The sequence below is a fragment of the Sceloporus occidentalis genome, unplaced genomic scaffold (genome assembly GCF_023333645.1).
Source record: "Sceloporus occidentalis isolate IW3139 unplaced genomic scaffold, rSceOcc1.0.p SCAF_4, whole genome shotgun sequence".
NCBI lineage: Eukaryota > Metazoa > Chordata > Lepidosauria > Squamata > Phrynosomatidae > Sceloporus > Sceloporus occidentalis.
The window spans coordinates 44,898,205-44,916,138 of NW_028316984.1; the positions used below are offsets into that span (position 1 = coordinate 44,898,205).

General features: G+C 37.8%; 1 protein-coding gene across 7 annotated transcripts in view; it reads right to left on the reverse strand.

The window, feature by feature from the left end:
- Positions 1-2,544: 2,544 nt before the first annotated feature.
- Positions 2,545-17,934, reverse strand: part of TANK (TRAF family member associated NFKB activator) — a 51,024-nt gene continuing 35,634 nt past the window's right edge. For 6 of the 7 annotated variants that reach the window (XM_089519903.1, XM_089519901.1, XM_089519900.1 and 3 more), the window contains 5 exons: positions 17,390-17,548; positions 16,219-16,292; positions 14,737-14,855; positions 12,083-12,660; positions 2,545-5,886 (listed from right to left, as the gene is read on the reverse strand). In XM_089519903.1, the coding sequence (XP_089376029.1) occupies positions 5,719-5,886; positions 12,083-12,660; positions 14,737-14,855; positions 16,219-16,292; positions 17,390-17,548 (1,098 nt within the window). In that variant the 3' untranslated portion in view covers positions 2,545-5,718. Of the gene's footprint in view, positions 5,887-9,465; positions 9,577-12,082; positions 12,661-14,736; positions 14,856-16,218; positions 16,293-17,389; positions 17,549-17,934 lie in introns of those variants that run through there. The other variant, XM_089519902.1, reaches the window with a different exon arrangement.

Genomic DNA, 17,934 nt, shown 5'->3' on the forward strand with positions numbered 1-17,934 from the left:
AAGTCTACCAAAGCTCATGCTGCCAACTTCTTTCTTTCAGTTGGTCTCTAAGGTGTCACAAGATCTCTCTATACACTGACTCTACAGACTAACATGGCCATATCTTTGCATTCCCTCACTATAAGCACCCATACTATATATGTTGCATATGTAGAAGTAGTACAGTGTAAATTTTTTTTTAGGAGAATAAAATAAACAAGAACAATAAGGGCCCATACTGTACATGAGATGGGAGAAAAATGTCTCCAAATCTTTCTTGCTCTTTCCCACAAACATCAGGTTCTTTTGCTTTCTACCCCTTTGTTGTTGTTGTGCGCCTTCAATAGCAATAGTATTTACATTTCTATACTGCTTAATAGTAGTTTACAATGTGTACACCAATTGACCCCAACAAGCTGGGTACTCATTTTACTGACCTATGAAAGGATGGAAGGCTGAGTGGACCTTGGAGCCCTGCCTGGGATCTAATTCACAACCTTGTGGTGGCAGTACTGGCATTTAACCACTGTGCCACCAGGGCTCCCTAAGGTGTTCCCAAGTTATGGCAACCCTATGGGGGACCTATCATGGGGTTTTCTTGTCATGTTTCTTCAGAGGGAAGGTTGCCATGGCCATCCTCTGAGGCTGAGAGAGTGTGACTTGCCCAGGGTCGTATACATGGCCCAGCCAGAATTTGAACCTTGGTCTCCAGAGTCCCAATGCTCAAACCACACCATTGCACTGACTCCCTTTCTACTGCTACTTTTAAAAATAACACTGGAAAGAAAAAGATGCTCCCAAGGATAGAGGAATGGTTAATTAGGCTTATTGATATGCTAGAGCTTGATAAATTTACCTGTCTATTAAATGACAAATCTCTGAAAACAGTAGAAAAAGACTGGCTTCCTTTAGCGAAATATTGGAAGGGAAAATGGAAATATTTGATTGTAGAGGACTTAGCAGGACAAATGGGAAATAGAAGAGAGGTATAAGATGGATTTATAATGATTAAATGAAACTGGAACTTCTTACCATATGATATTACCTTACTGTTTTTCTTATTTAGATTTACTGAGTAACTATTGTTGTATAGAAATTAAGGAGTGATGAAATTCAATAATTAGAAATGGTATAGGCACACAATGATACGAAGAAGAGGTAGATTTATAAGGAATTACAAGGAATAACAATTTATTATATTTCTTAAAAGTTAATGGAAAACCAGGAGGAAGTAGAGTTGGGAGAGATCATTTAAGAGTGATGTAAGATGAATGTTATGTTTTATGTTTGTAAGGAGGAATCTCTCTCTCTCTCTTTCTCTCTCTCTCAAATGTCCCCACTGGCAGATTTCTTCATCCCCTTCCCAGAAACTTGTACTGGCCCGGAAGTTGCTAGGGGAGTCCATTTGTGTGTCCCAACACCTCTCCTGTATCCATTACACCCAGTTCTACAAGGAGATGTTGTTGTCGTGTGCTTTTAATTTGGATTGGTTGTTTTTAAAATAATGAACCTTGCCAGCATGGCTTACTTAGTATTTTAAGTGCTGGATTAGGATGCTGGAGTTGTTGTTGTTGTGTGCCTTCAAGTCATTTCCAACTAATGGTGACTCCATGGTTAAGCTATCATTGGGTTTTCTAGACAAGATTTTCTTCTGAAGAAAACCCCATGATAGGTTCACCTTGGGATCACCTTAAGTCAGAAATGACTCAAAGGCACACAAAAACAGCAACTCCAGAGTCCTAGTGCAACACTCAAACCACTATATTACACTGGTGAGGTTCAATTTTTTAAAAAACCAACCAACTAACTCAAAATAAAAACAAAAGGCTGCTATTTTGCATGGTCTCCTGACAAAGGGTTTATTTCTGGTAGTGGACAAGTGGGGCCAGCAACATAAATGCAACCCTCACTAGGAAGCAGGGGAATTTCTCCTTAGAGTTTCAGTCAGTTGTGCCCTCATGCAACACTATAAGGAGGGTTGGCCCAACTTTTGCTTCATCAAGGAAAGCAACGCAGTACATTTTTCCACCCCCAAATCAAGACGCATCTTAGCTAAGTCTAATTATTTTGGCATCTGGAGATGAAAATACCACAAGTTCTCTCCCTTCCTGGCAATAAACCACCAACAATGAACTAAATAATCAATAATATGCTGTCATTTCATAATTCTTGATATATCAGCTGGCTCAGGCTGCCACCTTACCGCACCGAGACATTTATTTATTTAATTTTTATGCCGCCTTTCTCTTAGAAAGGGGCGCAAGGCGGCTAACAAGATAATTAAAAAAAATTACAGTAGAAATTTTGAGTGTGTGTGCTCTCTTTTTGTGCTTTCTTTGTGTGGAGTTTAAACAACAACAACAACAACAACAATAATCTTTTGCAAACCTGTTTGTTCCCACCAAAGATGCTAATACTATTCTGGCATATTTCTATTGCCAGAGAGGCCCTGACTTTTTTTTATTAACGAGGATGGCATGGGCTTGCCTGAGGAAAATTTGATGACTGAATGTATGAAGAGGAAAGTCAGATAATGCAAAATACATTTTTTTAAAAAAGCATATTCTTTATTATATTGCTATCATACCATTTAAGAAATACAGGATCCGAGACCACTTTTAAGAAACACAGTTCCTTCTCTTTTAAAAGCATTTCCTCAAGAGCATCATTTGCAAGTAAGCGTAAATTGGTATCCCAAACCCTGTTATGCCATACATGCATTCATAAAAGTTTTGGCTTAGTGGTTTCATTACAGTAAAACAAAACACACATTGTAGGTCACACTAGAGACAAAACCCTGCACAGTACCATTTATTTTAGTGGAAAGGCAGTTAACAACTTGTCAAAGCAGATGAGAGGTTGCAACCAAAGTTGTAGAGAGACATTTGTTTCGCCAAATGAGTTAAAGATTATGCAAGACATCCCCCCCTACTGCCCTTTGTGACTTGTAAAATGGGCATTTCATGTAATAGAAGACATTTTGAGAAAGTGAAGAAATTAACAGCACATAGAGACAATTAATTAAAACTCATTACTGTACAATTATTACATCTGGAATGAAATACCAAGATTATGCATGTTGCAAAAATTATCATTGTCTTTAAAGAGTACTACAGTCTGGCGTCCCAGGAAAAGAGGAAAGGCTGTAAAACCCTTTAACATTGACAATATACTTCAACTATGCTGTTTTTTGAAAACATAAAAAAATAGTTATATATGTATAAAACCATACCCCCAAACCCCAATAAAACTAAATGCTTGTGTATTCCTGAAAATCTAAGACGTCCATACCAGACCTCCTGCACTTGTTCCTTGTATCTTTTTATGTACATGGTCTGTATCAAGAGCCACCAGTTGTTCCTCATAACTAACTAATGTTCTTATTATGAACCTGATGAATGGTCAAATCTAGCCAGCACTTGTGATGTTTCAGGCAGGTGATTTTCTTGTTGCTTGCTGGAAAATGAACCTTTGACTTCCTGGATGCAAAGCAGCAAGTGCTTGACCACTAAGCTTCTTCCGCAGTAGCCTACAACTACTGCTACTGAAGATTGTTCAGTAGCAGTCTGGAGATTGTTCTTTTCCTCATGTTCTTTTCCTGTTTACCAGTCCAGAACTGTAACAATTCCTTCTTGTCTGGCTGACAGGGACTGTCTTTATCACAGGCTTCCAGGCTTCTCTGCATATGACAAAGCTGAAGGGATGGTGATTGGGAATGGGTAAAGATATGGGTTGGATGAGGTCAAGTGAACTTACTGGAACACTAGAGGTGTTGGAAACAACAGAGCAGCTGGTTTCTTTCTGTTGGAGAGCAAGTATAGGAGTCATGCTACTGGTCCACCTTGGTTGGTTTACACTGGCTTGCAGTGGCTCTCCAGCAGGGAGTGAATTTTTGGTGGGCAAAGCATGAGCTCTGCCACTGACCTATGGCCTTTCCTCATAATTATGTTTATTGAATAGCAATGCTACTATTCTCTACTGATACTCAGCAGGATATTTATTAAATATGATGGATGATGGAAAGCCCCCTGTCTAAGGGCGAGCAATCCAGAAACAGATTCTCTGTGCACAGATTGCCTTGTTCCTCAAACCTAAGAGAATGAACCAAAGGTCACAGAGCTCTATGGATTCAACAGTGTAGCCTGACAAATGCCTCTATGAGGAATGACTTAGGGAGCTGGGGATGTTTAGCCTGGAGAAGGGACAGTTAAGAGGTGATATGACAGCCCTGTTTAAATACTTGAAGGGATGTCATATTGAGGATGGATCAAGCTTGTTCTCTACTGCTTCAGAGAACAGGAGCCAGAACAAAGGATGCAAGCTCCAGGAACAGAGATTCCACCTCAACATTAGGAGGAACTTCCTGACATTAAAGGCTATTTGACAGTGGAACACACTACTTCCTTGGAGTGTAGTGGAGTCTCCTTTCCTGGAGGTCTTTAAACAGAGGCTGGACGGCCATCTGTCAGGGGTGCTTTGATTTGGATTTCCTGCATGGCAGGGGGTTGGACTGGATGGCCCTTGTGGTCTCTTCCAGCTCTATAATTCTATGATTCTATGAACAGCAGTACACAAATTACAGAGCAGGGTTCATATTGTCTGTGTGCCCTCTTCTCCTGATAACTGGGCTTTTTGTGGGAGGGGGAAAGTGGGAGAGCAGAAAAGAGGAAATCGAACATATACAGTGATGGTGCAAATTCAATAATTAGAGAGTGAGCACAACGCCACAGTTCAATATGAATATTTCACACTGGCCTTGAACAACAGCATTTAGATTTTAGTTTTCGGAATCCACATTCCGAATACTACTTTTATTATGGTAATAAAATTATTTAAGCAATATCACTTGCATAAATAATAACTGAGGCAAAACCACCTCTGAGTATTCCTAAGAAGACCCTATGAAATTCATGAGGTTGCAGTAAGTCAACAAGTGACTTGAAGGTACAAACACACACACACTAATGCTGAACCCAGAGTAGGCAAAATTACAAAGCTCCGCTCCAGATAATGCTTTACTCTGTTCCTGACTGCTCCTAGGTTACATGGGCCATGGGTAAAGCACTCATTGTAGGTAAAGCACATTTCATGCACATGCATTTAAACACATTTACGTGTAGTTTCAGGTTATCTGTTACCAGTAGCCATTGTGGATGTGCTCCTGGTATTCTACTGCTATTTCTAAATACTCCTTGGAGTAACCAAACCCCCAAATATCCAGTTAAGTGCTTAATCTGTGGCCTATACCATGTCTGTATGCACTTGGAGCTGCACACTAAAATAAATAGGACTTGTTCCAACACAAATAATTAATGACATCATGTTACAATGAAAGGCTTAAAAAGTGTAAAAAAATGTTCAAAGGCATCCTAGGGAATAAAAAGTCCTTTAGAAACACAAAGGCACAATAGTTCTAGCATTACCAACTCCATACTTGAATCAAGAGTTCACACAGTTCTTCTTTTCATATAATATGGTCACAATCTTCAGTTTCTTTGACCCGAACCAAGCTTTTGAAGAGAACATGTAGCTAGGAGTAGAGCTGCCACATTGTTTCCTTTTATGCCTTGAAAATTGGCTTTAATCATACTAACAGTGTGGCATATGGATCTGTATCAATTCTGTTCTAAATGTAGCCTTCCGTTCTGATACTATGACTATATGTACTGAATTCCAGTACAGTAACTACAAAGTTTCAATTTAAATAAAACTTATCTGTGCTCCAGTGACACTAAGACTTCAGTTGAAGTGTGAATTCAGATGCCTCAAAAAATCCTCCCTGGATGTAAGAGATGGTGGGAAAACTTTCTGACAAAATTCACATATTTCAGGCTGATCAAGTTCTGGGTTTGCAGAAGCAAATGTCAATAAGTCACTGTCTTCACTGTGATATGGTTTCCAGAGTGGCTGTAAGACGTGGAAAGAAAAGTCAGTACTTTGTATAAAGTAAATGCTGGGTTTTTTTCATTGGCTAGAGGGTGTTTTTGCTTTGGCAGTTGTATAGCAAATACAGTATAGATATCCAAACATCCTGTTTGTAAACTGTCCCAAGTGTATTGACAGTAGGGCGGTATATAATTACTATAAAATAAATTAATAACAAAATACAGTGACTTCAAAGTCAAGGTCTGCTGTCTCAGCCTAGGATTTTTACTGCTCCATCCCAGATTCATCCCTTTTCACTTGCTGCCCCTCATTCCTGGAACCTCTTTCCCCCTTGAGCATGGGTTATTTATTATTATTATTATTATTATTATTATTATTATTATTATTAACCTTTATTTATGAAGCGCTGTAAATTTACACAGCACTGTACATGCAATTATCACTTCTTTAACCAGCTTCAAAGCTGAGCTAAAGACTACTGTTCAGGGAAGCGTTCCCAGGCATTGCAAGATTATTATTTGATGTTTTTAATCTGTTGCCTTCTTTGTATTAATATGTATTACTTTATTATTTTGTAAAATGTACACCATAATCAGGCTTATTTTTATCTATTTTTATCTATTACATTGTGTAAATCTACAGCACTATATAAAGTGTAACAATAATAAGTAATAATAATAAGTATCCTTTTTGTGTTGCAAATGGATGTTAAATTTCCAGGACCCTGCAATCACATGGCCAGGAGGAGGAAGTGCAAACCTATAAGTAATACCCCTCTATACCATCAGAACTGCGAACAGAAACAGCAAAATGCAGGCCTATGACTAACATCTTCAACTTTTTTCTCCTGTATGGTTTTTAACACTTTGCCTGGTGAAGAAGCCAATGGAGCTTCTAAAGCTTGCAACATGTATATTGTGCATCGTGGTCAATAAAAGTAACACTGTTTGGTGTATTTTTGATGTTACTTGATTTGCTCTGTGGCCTACCCCTGGATGTTTTCATCTATAGATGAAGCTTTGCTAAAACTAAAAGTTTTGCTTTTTATATGAAGTCCCCAAAATTTGAACATATATGGCTGAATTTGCTTGTCAAGTCTCAGTTAGCACAGAGTCACCAAATTAATGAAAACTTGATAACTTTGAACACTTATGGAAATTCCATTCATTCATGGGTCTATCCTAGTTGAGACTAGCAACTGAATTTAGGCCATAAAACATTTGCATTCTAAAAATGTTTAATTTACCAACTGAGGCATTTCTTGGTATTAATTCAGCACAGCAAATGTATGTGCTATACTTGCTATTTCACAGTATGTTAAAGCACTGGTACTAATAGTACATAAGAATTCTGATTCAAATGGCACCCCTGTGTTTTGTTTTTTTAAATTGATGTTGTCAGAGTAGATAAGATTTGTTAAATTAATAAACTCAGTATTTGATGAACACAGCTGAAGAGACACAAGCTATAATTTGGGGGTTATATGTACATCCATGTTCCGGTTATCTTCCAGGATAATTTCTTGTTATTTCTTACTGTACTAGTAATGAGGTTATTACTTATTCTTTTGTTGCAATTCTCATTTCGTCCAAGCAAATGTTTTCATGGGCAAGTATTTGCTCAATTTTCTGAAGATTTTGTCCCTTGGTTAAAAAAAGTTAAGTACGTGTATATTTTGTATGATGCTAGAACAGTGACAAATCAAATCTGGAAAGAAGAGAAAAGGATGGAAGGCAAGCAACATATTTTTACAGTTGCTTTAGTTTATGTGACCACTTTATCTCAGGATAAGTATTTAAGTAATAAGTTAAGAAGTAAGTGAGCAAAGAAGATTTGAAGCTAGATAAAGAAAACTGTGTTCAGAAGATTTTTTGATAGGTACCTGTAAGCATTTCATTACAAGCCATTCATATGTTTCAAAGCCTAAAAACCTCTGATATACAGCTACTCATTTAAAAGAGGTGGGACACAGATGCTTTAGGAGTCAAACCCCTGTCTAAACAACAGTTAATATTTATCAAAAGGCTTTAGTAGATTTTGGACCATGGATATTTTGCTGTGGTCAGTCATCAATCCTTGCAGAACACTTGCAGGCTAATTAGATGTAATTACATCCAAGTTCTAAGAAACAGTCTACCTTTTGTTGGTGTAAATTGCTTTGGAAATGTGTCTAGGCACTGATGCATATTTTAAATATCACTATGGAAGTGTACTTTTAATTACTTATTTGCAAGTCGGTCTTGATTTAAAGTGGCAGTTTTAATAACAATAATATGAGGCTGTAATATTTGTACCATTCTTGCTATACTTACTTGATTTAAGCATGCACTAGCCAGAGGGACTTGTTCTTAATTTTTTTTTACTCACTGAATTTTAATCTGGAATCAAACTGTTCTCTCACTTATCAAGAGGTTACACCGGACTCAATGGATTTTATTTCTGAGTAGGCATCAGCATCTATTCAGGATTTATTTAGACAGATATAAGCTGTCACACTGGCTTTTATTTTAAATCTCTGCTGGCAGCTGTGCTTTTTACTGGGTGGAATCACATATATGTGCAAGGTTTTTGTTATTATTAGTGATTTCAACCAATTCATTATCTGCTTTTAACTGACTAAGCATTAAATAAAATTTCATACTACCACAACTTCAGTGTTAAGACCTTCTTTTGAGATATTGAAGGAAACATAAAATAGCTCGCAACCTAACCAAGAAAAGCTACAACTCATTCTTAAAAGGAAAGGCCATCTTTAGTATTTTCTATTTCGGTAGCACATTGGAAGTCTCAAAAACAAACAAGTATATCCTTAACATGCAGCTCATTTATTAACATATACTCTTGCCAACTGCTAAAGTAATACTGTAGTTGATGCACGCAGCCCTACTTATTATCTCACTTTTCCTTTCCTTTTTTTAAAAAAATGTTGGCACAATTTTCAATTGTCAGCCAAATGCTGGGGCCTGGTGGTGTAAAAAGAGTGTTAGAACCCTAAAAGATCAATCAGTATAAGCAAATACGATTCCAAATAGGAAGAGATTCATGCAGATGCTGATGTGTTTTGGTGAATGGGTGTTACGTGCATTCATTTTACAAGGATACATATGTTCTCTTCATATATTTGCTTTTCTCACTATGAATAGCTGTGCTTTCTGACCCAGATCCCTGGATAACACAGAACACAAAGATGCCTCAAAGTCATAACCCTTCAGTTCAGTCCACATTTTCATTCTCATTCTCGATTCCCATTTGCAGTGGAACATTTTCAGTCCAGGTGTTTGTAAAATTACAATCACCTTTTTCTATTTAGTGTCTACAAGGAAGAGCCAAGTTTATTAAATCAGCTGAGAGTCACAGGGCTAATAACTTAATAGATGCCAATTACACTACATTTAAGTTGCTTCTCATCTTTGTTTGTTAAGACATGTAGTAAACACTTGAAAGAATATCCTTCTCTAATGAAGGAAGTGATAGTTGGGGAGAAGATGATACATCTGGCATACAAGTCAGCATTATGAGGACAAGACCCACAGTGTATCCTTTGTCTACAGACTCAAGCATCTTAAAACATGTCTTCACATTGGTCACTTATACCATGCAGGTAGGTGGTGAATTTCCTCAAGTCATGTTCAATTGCCTTGTGTGGCAGCTACTGGGAGTGAAGTCATCCACTCCTCTGCTGTCTTACTGACTGCATCTCAAGATCAGATCCTACAGTTCATAAGGACACATAAATATCAGTGGAAGCTTTGGCTGGCACATTCATTCTGCTTCTCTCAGTAACAGGACCAGTTCCTTTTTAAAATGCCCCAGGGAACCTTTATTTATAGCAAATGGACTTTTTGCATTTTCCGTACTGCTATTAAAAGACTACGGATGCATCAAAAGAATTAAACTATCCCCCTTCTTTTTTCATTAGCTGGACTTGAAGTACTGAGGTCTCAATCCATTAAAATAACTCTCAGTCTTCATACATGAAAGGGGTATGAATACATTTAGAAATCATGATGAAGGTAACAAAATATTTAAGCAAATACATGCAGTAGTACATTTAATGGCTTCTAAAATCACATTGGCTTCTTCTGCTGAAGTTTCTGGATAAGATGCACAATTTTAATCAGAGGCCTTATGTTCTCCATTCCTTCCTGGATACAACTAACAAATATTGGAACTATTTTCTGTTGCCAGTTTTCTTTCCAAACGTAAACACTTAAAATATCAAGATTTCCTGGCTGCCACTGAATTATAGTACTGGCCATTCACATTTCAGAATATGTACCCTATACTTTTTATGATTTATTTCAAACATATAAAATCTTCTAGCTTCATGCCTCGAACGCTGTGGCAGTTCAACACCAATTTTCCTGTACTTTTTAAGCTGCATATTCCTCTATCAACCTGCAATCACATATCAGCTGTTTCACATGCTTTAATATACAATGCAGGGTGCCATCTATTGAGAAATGAATACACAGACTAGTTAAAAGAACAAGCAGGAGACATATTGGAGAAAAGGGAAAGTAACAAGTAATAGAGTAGATGCTTTACAACACCACAGGAATCTTAGTAGTAATAGAAGAAATAGTTTAATTTGTTTTGATCCAACCCAATTCAGAATTTGATGGGATGCAAAACAAAAACTGGTTAGTCATCAAATAATTCAATGCAAAAAACTAAAGCCTAGTACAAAAACAAGCCAGATTTGGCACAAAATAAATAATCAATTGTGCATTACTAATGTGGAGCTCATTATGGTTATTTCGGAATAAAACTGAATGAAGGCAAACAAGAATTTGAGCAAATGAGCTTAAAATTAACTGTCAATTTGTGAAATGGCAGAAAAAGGGGAAAGCGTACTGTATATATCTTTTGTGATTTGTAGAAAAGGAGCCATGACACATAACAACAGTGCCGGTACTCCATGATTACATTCAACCGACTTTTAAAAGTCATGCATTAATTCATTTGTTTTCAGCAGGGTTAGTCATTTTAAATGACAGGAATACCACTGCGAATTTGTTGAAGATCACTGACAAGTTCCTAAAACAGTCTATTTACAGAAATAATTGATGTTTTAGAAATGTAAGATTATGTATTTTAATACTGTCAGTTATTAGATTAAAATGTATTACTTCATTCCATAGCTGTACAAAATATTAGACCACCTTTTCTTCAGTTTAATATGATTCATAAGTGAAATTATTAACTGGATTTAAGCAATTTGAAATCCATATATAGCACACACTTAATCAGATGGAAGCCATAAAGACTTATCTCTTAACAGAAGTACCAACATGGGAAGATTAAATTCAAACTAAAATATGTCTGGAATGAAACTGCCATCAGTATGTATTGATTTTATATGTCATGGGTTCTTAAGTTAAAGTTAAAGGCAGCTTTGGACCCTGACAGTATGCTACAGAGACAGTAACTATTGTGATTAGACAATTAGATTAAGCTTGACGCAACCAAAATTCAAATCTCTACACAGTCATGAAACTCGCCCTGTCTCACAGGATTAGTAAAGTACAAAGCTGCCTTGTTCATCTAGCTCATTTATGCCCATTCTGAATGGCAGTAGTTCTCGAGGGTCTTAAGCAGAGAAACAACTTTCCCATCACCTGCTTTTAATTGGAGAGGCCATGGCCGAAAACTGTGCCACTGTACACACAATGTATGTGCTCTATACCACTGATCTATAGAATGGGAGAAGAGATCCATACAGCCTACCCGAATCTTACAGTGGAAGGGCAGAAAAGAAAGTAACAAAAAGAAATAAATGAATTGTAATTTCAGCAAAGTCTACTCTCTACACACAGAGCTGCCCAAACAACACAGAACATGGAAACCTACATTTGCTGGACAGAGATTTCAATGGAAGCCAAAATCATATACAAATAAGCTGCAAAGGACTGTGTATCCTCAGATACCTTCATATAAAATTGCAAGAAAACCAGCTTGCAACAAAATTGTAAAACAGCAGTGAGCCTCAGGTTTGGGGAAAAGGCAGGGTATAAATACAGAGAGAAAAGAGAGAGAGAGAGCGAGAGAGAGAGAATCTTAGGCATTTGGACTAATGCAAAAGTTTTGAATTGGGCTGCATATAATAAGTTAAGTGGTGTGTTTTATACTTGGTGTTTACTAGCTAGGTTAAACAACTTCTATAACATGCTTAGCTTTGTAGCTTACAGAATAATGATGTACAAAACAGTGATACCTGTTGAGGTGACCCAGCTGTTACTTCATTTCCTTCTAAGGCAGGAAAGTGTATTTCAGAGTCATCTTGTTTTGGGAAGACAGTGGTTCCATAGTTGTATAAGAAAGGTGCTTTAAAACCCAGGGTCTTGTCTAAGGGAGCCTGGACATGTGTGTTTGTCTGGCCTGAGGCTTTGGCTACGCTGGTAGCTGCTGGACTATGCACAGCTGAAGTAACTGGATGAGTGCCATGCTCCTCAAACAAGTTACATTTCACCTCACTGTAGCTCACATCCTGGTCTTCAAGGTCACTATTAAATTGCTGATCCTGAAGTAAGGCTTCAGTCCCTGGACTGTACGGGATTGGCTGACTTTCTGTGGTACTCTCTAAGAAAGTGGTGTCACTGTCTGTAGGTGGGAATTTCACATTCAGTTTCGAGAGGGACTCAACCGAGTTTTCCTCTTCATCTTGGCCTGTTTCTCTTGCTGTGATGGCTGTGAAGTGTGGAACTTCTCTGTTTATGCCCCTTTTAACCCAAGGACTGCACACCTCATCTGCTTGTTCATCAGTGCACTGGATAGGCTTGGAGAATGGAATTTCTATAAAGGTAGATGACAAGGAAATGGTTAAAGGGTATATAAAACAGACTGGAAACATGCAGCCTCTGAATGTTGTTGAACTGCAACTGCCAACATTCCCCAACACAAAATAGAGCTGCTGGGAGTTGCAGTATAACCATATCTGAAGAGCTATAAAATTCTCTCCACAATCCGAGATGAGTTTAAAGCGCATCATATTTTCATACTAAACACCTAGATTGTAACATCAAAAAGTGTATGTATAAAAAGGAGGTTGTGCCTTTAGGCATTCCCCGCCCCAAAATTTTGGCATGGGCTGACATCACTGGCTGATAGGTCTCCTCCATTTGCTAGTTGGTTTACTGGAGCTCTTCACTGGAAGCAGAAATACATGCTGCACACTTGCTCTTGTGCCTCTTTATCATGTAACCTTGCCTTCTAGTAGCTCAAGTAATTAGACCCGGGATAAGGAACAAATGCCCCTCTCTATATTGTTGTACTGCAAACTCCATCATGCATCACCACTGTCTATGCTGGTTAGAAATTATGGGAGATGTAATCTGGCAACACACGGAAAGTCACATGCTCCCTAGCCCTAAATTACACTACCACTTTTTCAGGGGATGACTGAGACTTGCTCACTTTAATATAAATATATGGTGTTATATGGAAGGCATTTTGTGGATGCTATATATTATCAGATCTTTGTTGTTTCATTCCAACTAGAGTTTGCTTGAATTAGTCATCATTAGTCTCACTTCTCATAGTACTCTAATTCCAATTTTAATTATGTCATCTCATCGATGAGACACAATGGACTGGATCTTAAGAAGTATTCCCAGAAGGAAGCTGATGAAGGAGGAGCTTTTTGCTTCTTCCTTTGTCCAGATGATGCCACCTTTCAACACAAGGATCCTGACCCTACCTCATTCAGGAGATATGGGGGAGGGCCTTTCCGTGAGTGGTTCTCTAGCACCAACCTAATGAAATGACAGTGGTTGAGGAATGACAAATAATTAGTTTGGGGTTCTTTTTAACCTGATGGGATTGTAGGTCAAAATATATGGAGAGCCAAAAAAACCCACCCCACCGCCTTGGTTTAGAAATTGTCATTGTTGGACTATCTTTGCAGTCTTCAGTGCTGAAATGGCTGCAAGGTTCCTCTTCCTTCTCTTCATGTGTTTCCAATTGCTGGATATCATCGTGAAGACAGAATAACTACGATGATGACCATCCACTGGACAAAAGATATAAAAGGGAGATGATTTGGCTTTGCAGCCATTTCAGCTCTGAAGACTGCAAAGCCAGCCCAAACCATGAAGATGTTTAGCCAAGAGATAAGTAACCTTTGCCCTTCCACCCTGTGTTCCACACTATAACTTCCACAAGTCCCATCCAGCACGGTCTATAGTAAAAGAAAAGAGTTAGTCCAAGGGATCTAAGGGGCTTCCACATAACTCTGGTAACAGCCGAGTGCACATGTTTATCACAGTGAATTTGGCAAGACACAGAAAATCACCTGGGGTACAGAAGAACAAAAGCCAAGCCTGGATTGATTTAATCCTATAAAGCCCTCACAAGGACTTAGCCTATGGATACTATATGATGAAATAACTATGTGAGTTATTGCTAAACTGCAATAGTTTTTAAAGTCAGCTATACATATGTCAATACCAAGAGCTAGGTGTACCTTTATGATTAGATTATATAAAATATGATATAAGTGAATTTGATCAATTTAAGTAGTATTAGTAGTTGGAATCCAGGACTATGAGCCTCTCATAATCAGCGACTATTGTGGCAGTACTTGATTAGACAGTCCATACTTTGATCCAACAGTTGTGGTTCTTCTGATGGACAGAAGGAAAGGATTTGGAAGATATGAAGTAGAATTCATCTCCAAACAAACATGCAGTAGATCTTCACATGTATGCAACTCACTCAGAATGTTACTGTGCAAGCCCCATGGAAAGGAATGGATATTACAAATAGGTACTGGCCACAAATACATAGTGTACAGTGTAGTAAACAACAACAAAGCACATAATTCAGCTGAAAGAGCAGGATCACACAATAAGAGAAGCAGTAAAGTGATACCAGTTACAGGTTCTCTTCGTAGGTTAAATTTACTCAGCTGGTCCGTCTGTGCTCTTGCTAATGTGCGTATGCGGTAAAATTCTTCCTTCATGCTCCAGAAAACAGCCTCTAGTTCATCCCTAAAAATTAATAGTTTGAGATGTAAAGCACTGTCCTATTCTATGTTATTTTCTTAAACCATTTACCTGGCAAACATAACACTGGAAGCCTGACATCACATCAGAAGCCTTACCCAGGCCAGAAGAGACATGATATACGAGATGTGTGATATGATCTCCCAAGTTGCTTTAAATAATAATTGATAAAGAAGCTGGTGTGTGTGTGTGTGTAATCTGAAACAGAATGTCCTGGGGGTAGGTGGGAAGGATTTAGCCATTTCCTGCTGCAATGCCTCCCCAAACTGGTACTGTACCCATCTTACATACCTATTGCCCGGGATGAACACCAAGGTAGGATGGCTCTATCCTGTGTCAATAACGTGCATGATTAAACTTGTTTTACAGTTTTCTTTACAGTTTAAGAAAAAAAATGTTAAGAAATTTGAGAATAGAGCTCCATGTCACATCTGTGTTGGTACTTGTTATTAAAGCAAAATGAATCTTGAGAGGCTTCCTGCTATGTACCCCTGAAAGCTATTAGAAAAGACTTTTTTCCTGTTATTATCACACTTTCATGCCTTGTACCATCAATAGACATCCTTAGTGAAATTCTTCAGACTATGCAATGCTTAAAGACACTGGAGTGGTAATGGTGGTGGTAGTGTATGTGGCAAGGTTGTCAGGATCTGAACTTTCAAAAATGTAAGAGAGCAAAAGCAATTTGCAGAGATGTATGTCACAATTATGCGACTTTCTAATTTGAACCATGGCATAGAGAGAGGGGAAGCCAATCCTAAGCAGTGACACTGGGAAACCCTGGCAGGACTAGTAATGGCAGAAGAATATCAGAATCCATCTTTACTGTCTTCTCATCTCCTTCACCCCCCAAAGCAACAGCAAACCTGCTTTCGGGGAGCTATTTCTACAGCCTCAGTCTCAAAACCTTTCCCAGCCCAGTGCTGGAATGCACAGAATAACCAGATCCAGGCTTCTAGTGGGATTAAATCGATCTATGCACTAACTGGTCAGGCGAATGCTTTGGTGCATGGGAAGCAACCTATTCTTCCATTATGACTATAAGTTTTCTCTCTAAATTAAAGCAACAGAAGCACTGCTGCTGAAACACAACCCAAGTATTTATTAATTTATAATTTCTGGATTTCTATTGCACCTTTTCCCCAAAAATATAACTCAGGGACAACTGGTTTATCATTTAACTGAATCTTTGTGCACCTAAACATGATTTCTAGGCTTCTCATTCAATAATCGGATGTTGGAGAAGACCAGGGGGAGCAGCAAAGATTTTAAAAATTAGACAGCAAGGTTAAACAAGAAATAATTACAAAAAATAAAACAGATTTTTAAAAAATAAAATGTGATGTACCTTTCATAGACAGCTGCACCAAAGGGCCCTGGAGATAATTCTTGCCTAGATGAAGCAGGCTTTTCATTCCTTGCCTTTAAAAAAAAGATCAAAGGTATGAAAATGAAGATGTTTGTGTTACAACAACCTAACAAAATTCATCCACATGAATTAACACATTAAGCATATTAATATAGTAACATCTTTGCAGTGGCACTAAGCCTGGCCCTCTCTCTTATTAAATTAGAACAAAATAAAATATTAACTTTTTGGGAAATCTAATATACCACACCTTCTTTATCGTTAACATGCCTAAAGTATTTAGATGCAGAATACTTAATTAATGGGGTAGCGACAGTCACACTGTCATGGGTAATGTAGGCAACTGCAATGTTTTGCATTTTTCAATAGTTCATTTCTTAGTATGTTCTCTGATAATTCAGTCCTTTTTCACACAACATTTTGCCTTTGCATTCCTTTATATCTCCCACAATCCTCTTCAAACATACACTGACCAAAGTACAGAGAACTAATGCTGATTGATATTTACTGTATGCATATAGGTACGTTCCCCTTCCAGCAAGAAAAATATCAGTAGAAAGGTGCAAGCATGAAGAGCAGTTATTATATTTGACTGCCACCTTGTGGATTAGCCCAATATTACATGGGCGTTTTATTGTAAAACCTGCAACTAAAGTTGTTAACAATAATCCACCTTTTGTGTGGCTTTAAAAATGTGAAAGGTTGCCTGGCAAGTGAAGCCAGCGTGGTGTTTGAAGCAAAAACATGATTACTCAGGCATGGCAGATTGTGTATTTGCTTTCTGAAATGGTGTTTACAACCACAAGGTAAGAAAACCACTTGCCATTTACTCTTTACAAAATATACACAACCAAGTAATAGTTACATCCAAAGGGAGAGAAAACCATCTGAGAATTGCTACATCCTACTAGGTTGGGAAGAAATAAGGTGTGCATGTTCTTAAGAGCACAAAACTATATTATTTAGCTTTGTGAATTTAGTTTATGGTTTAGAATACTATTTTTTATTCTATGATGTTAAGAGTGATGTTTTGTATGATGTAGAAAAAAATGGTAATATCTGAGAAACAGAAAGTGAAAGAGAATTTTCATCATTAGCAAACATTTGGATCCTTCTATAATGTTTTTATCTCTTTTTCGTATCTTGGTACCTGTATGTAATTTTGTGCTTCATTTATTTCTTTTAGTTGCTTTTTCAGATGCCTTATTTCATCTTCTTTGATGGTGATGATAGATTCAATTTTTTTTCCTTTTAAATTATTCTCTTCTTCAGTTTGCTTTAATTTTACACTCTCACTCGCCAATTGTTCCTAAAACAAGGGAGGGAGGAAGAAAAAAACCACCACCACAGTTGGTTAATTTTCGGGGTTTGTGCAATGCCGTTGTAAAATAGATTGTTGTGGGCTAAATTAATCTTAGCAATCTGTGAAAAAGCTGTGACAAAGGCAAATTTCATGTTAGGGATCATTAAGAAAGAGACTGAACACCCCTCCCCCAAACTCTGCCAATATCATAATGCCTTTATATAAAATCTATGCCGCAAGCATGATTAGAATCCAATGTACAATTCTCGTTACTGCATTGTAGGGCTGGAGAAGCCACAGAAAAAGGCAACTAAATGATCACAGGGCTCAAGCAACTCCCTTACAAGGAAAAGTCACAATGTCTGGGGCTTATTAGTTCAGAAAAGATGACA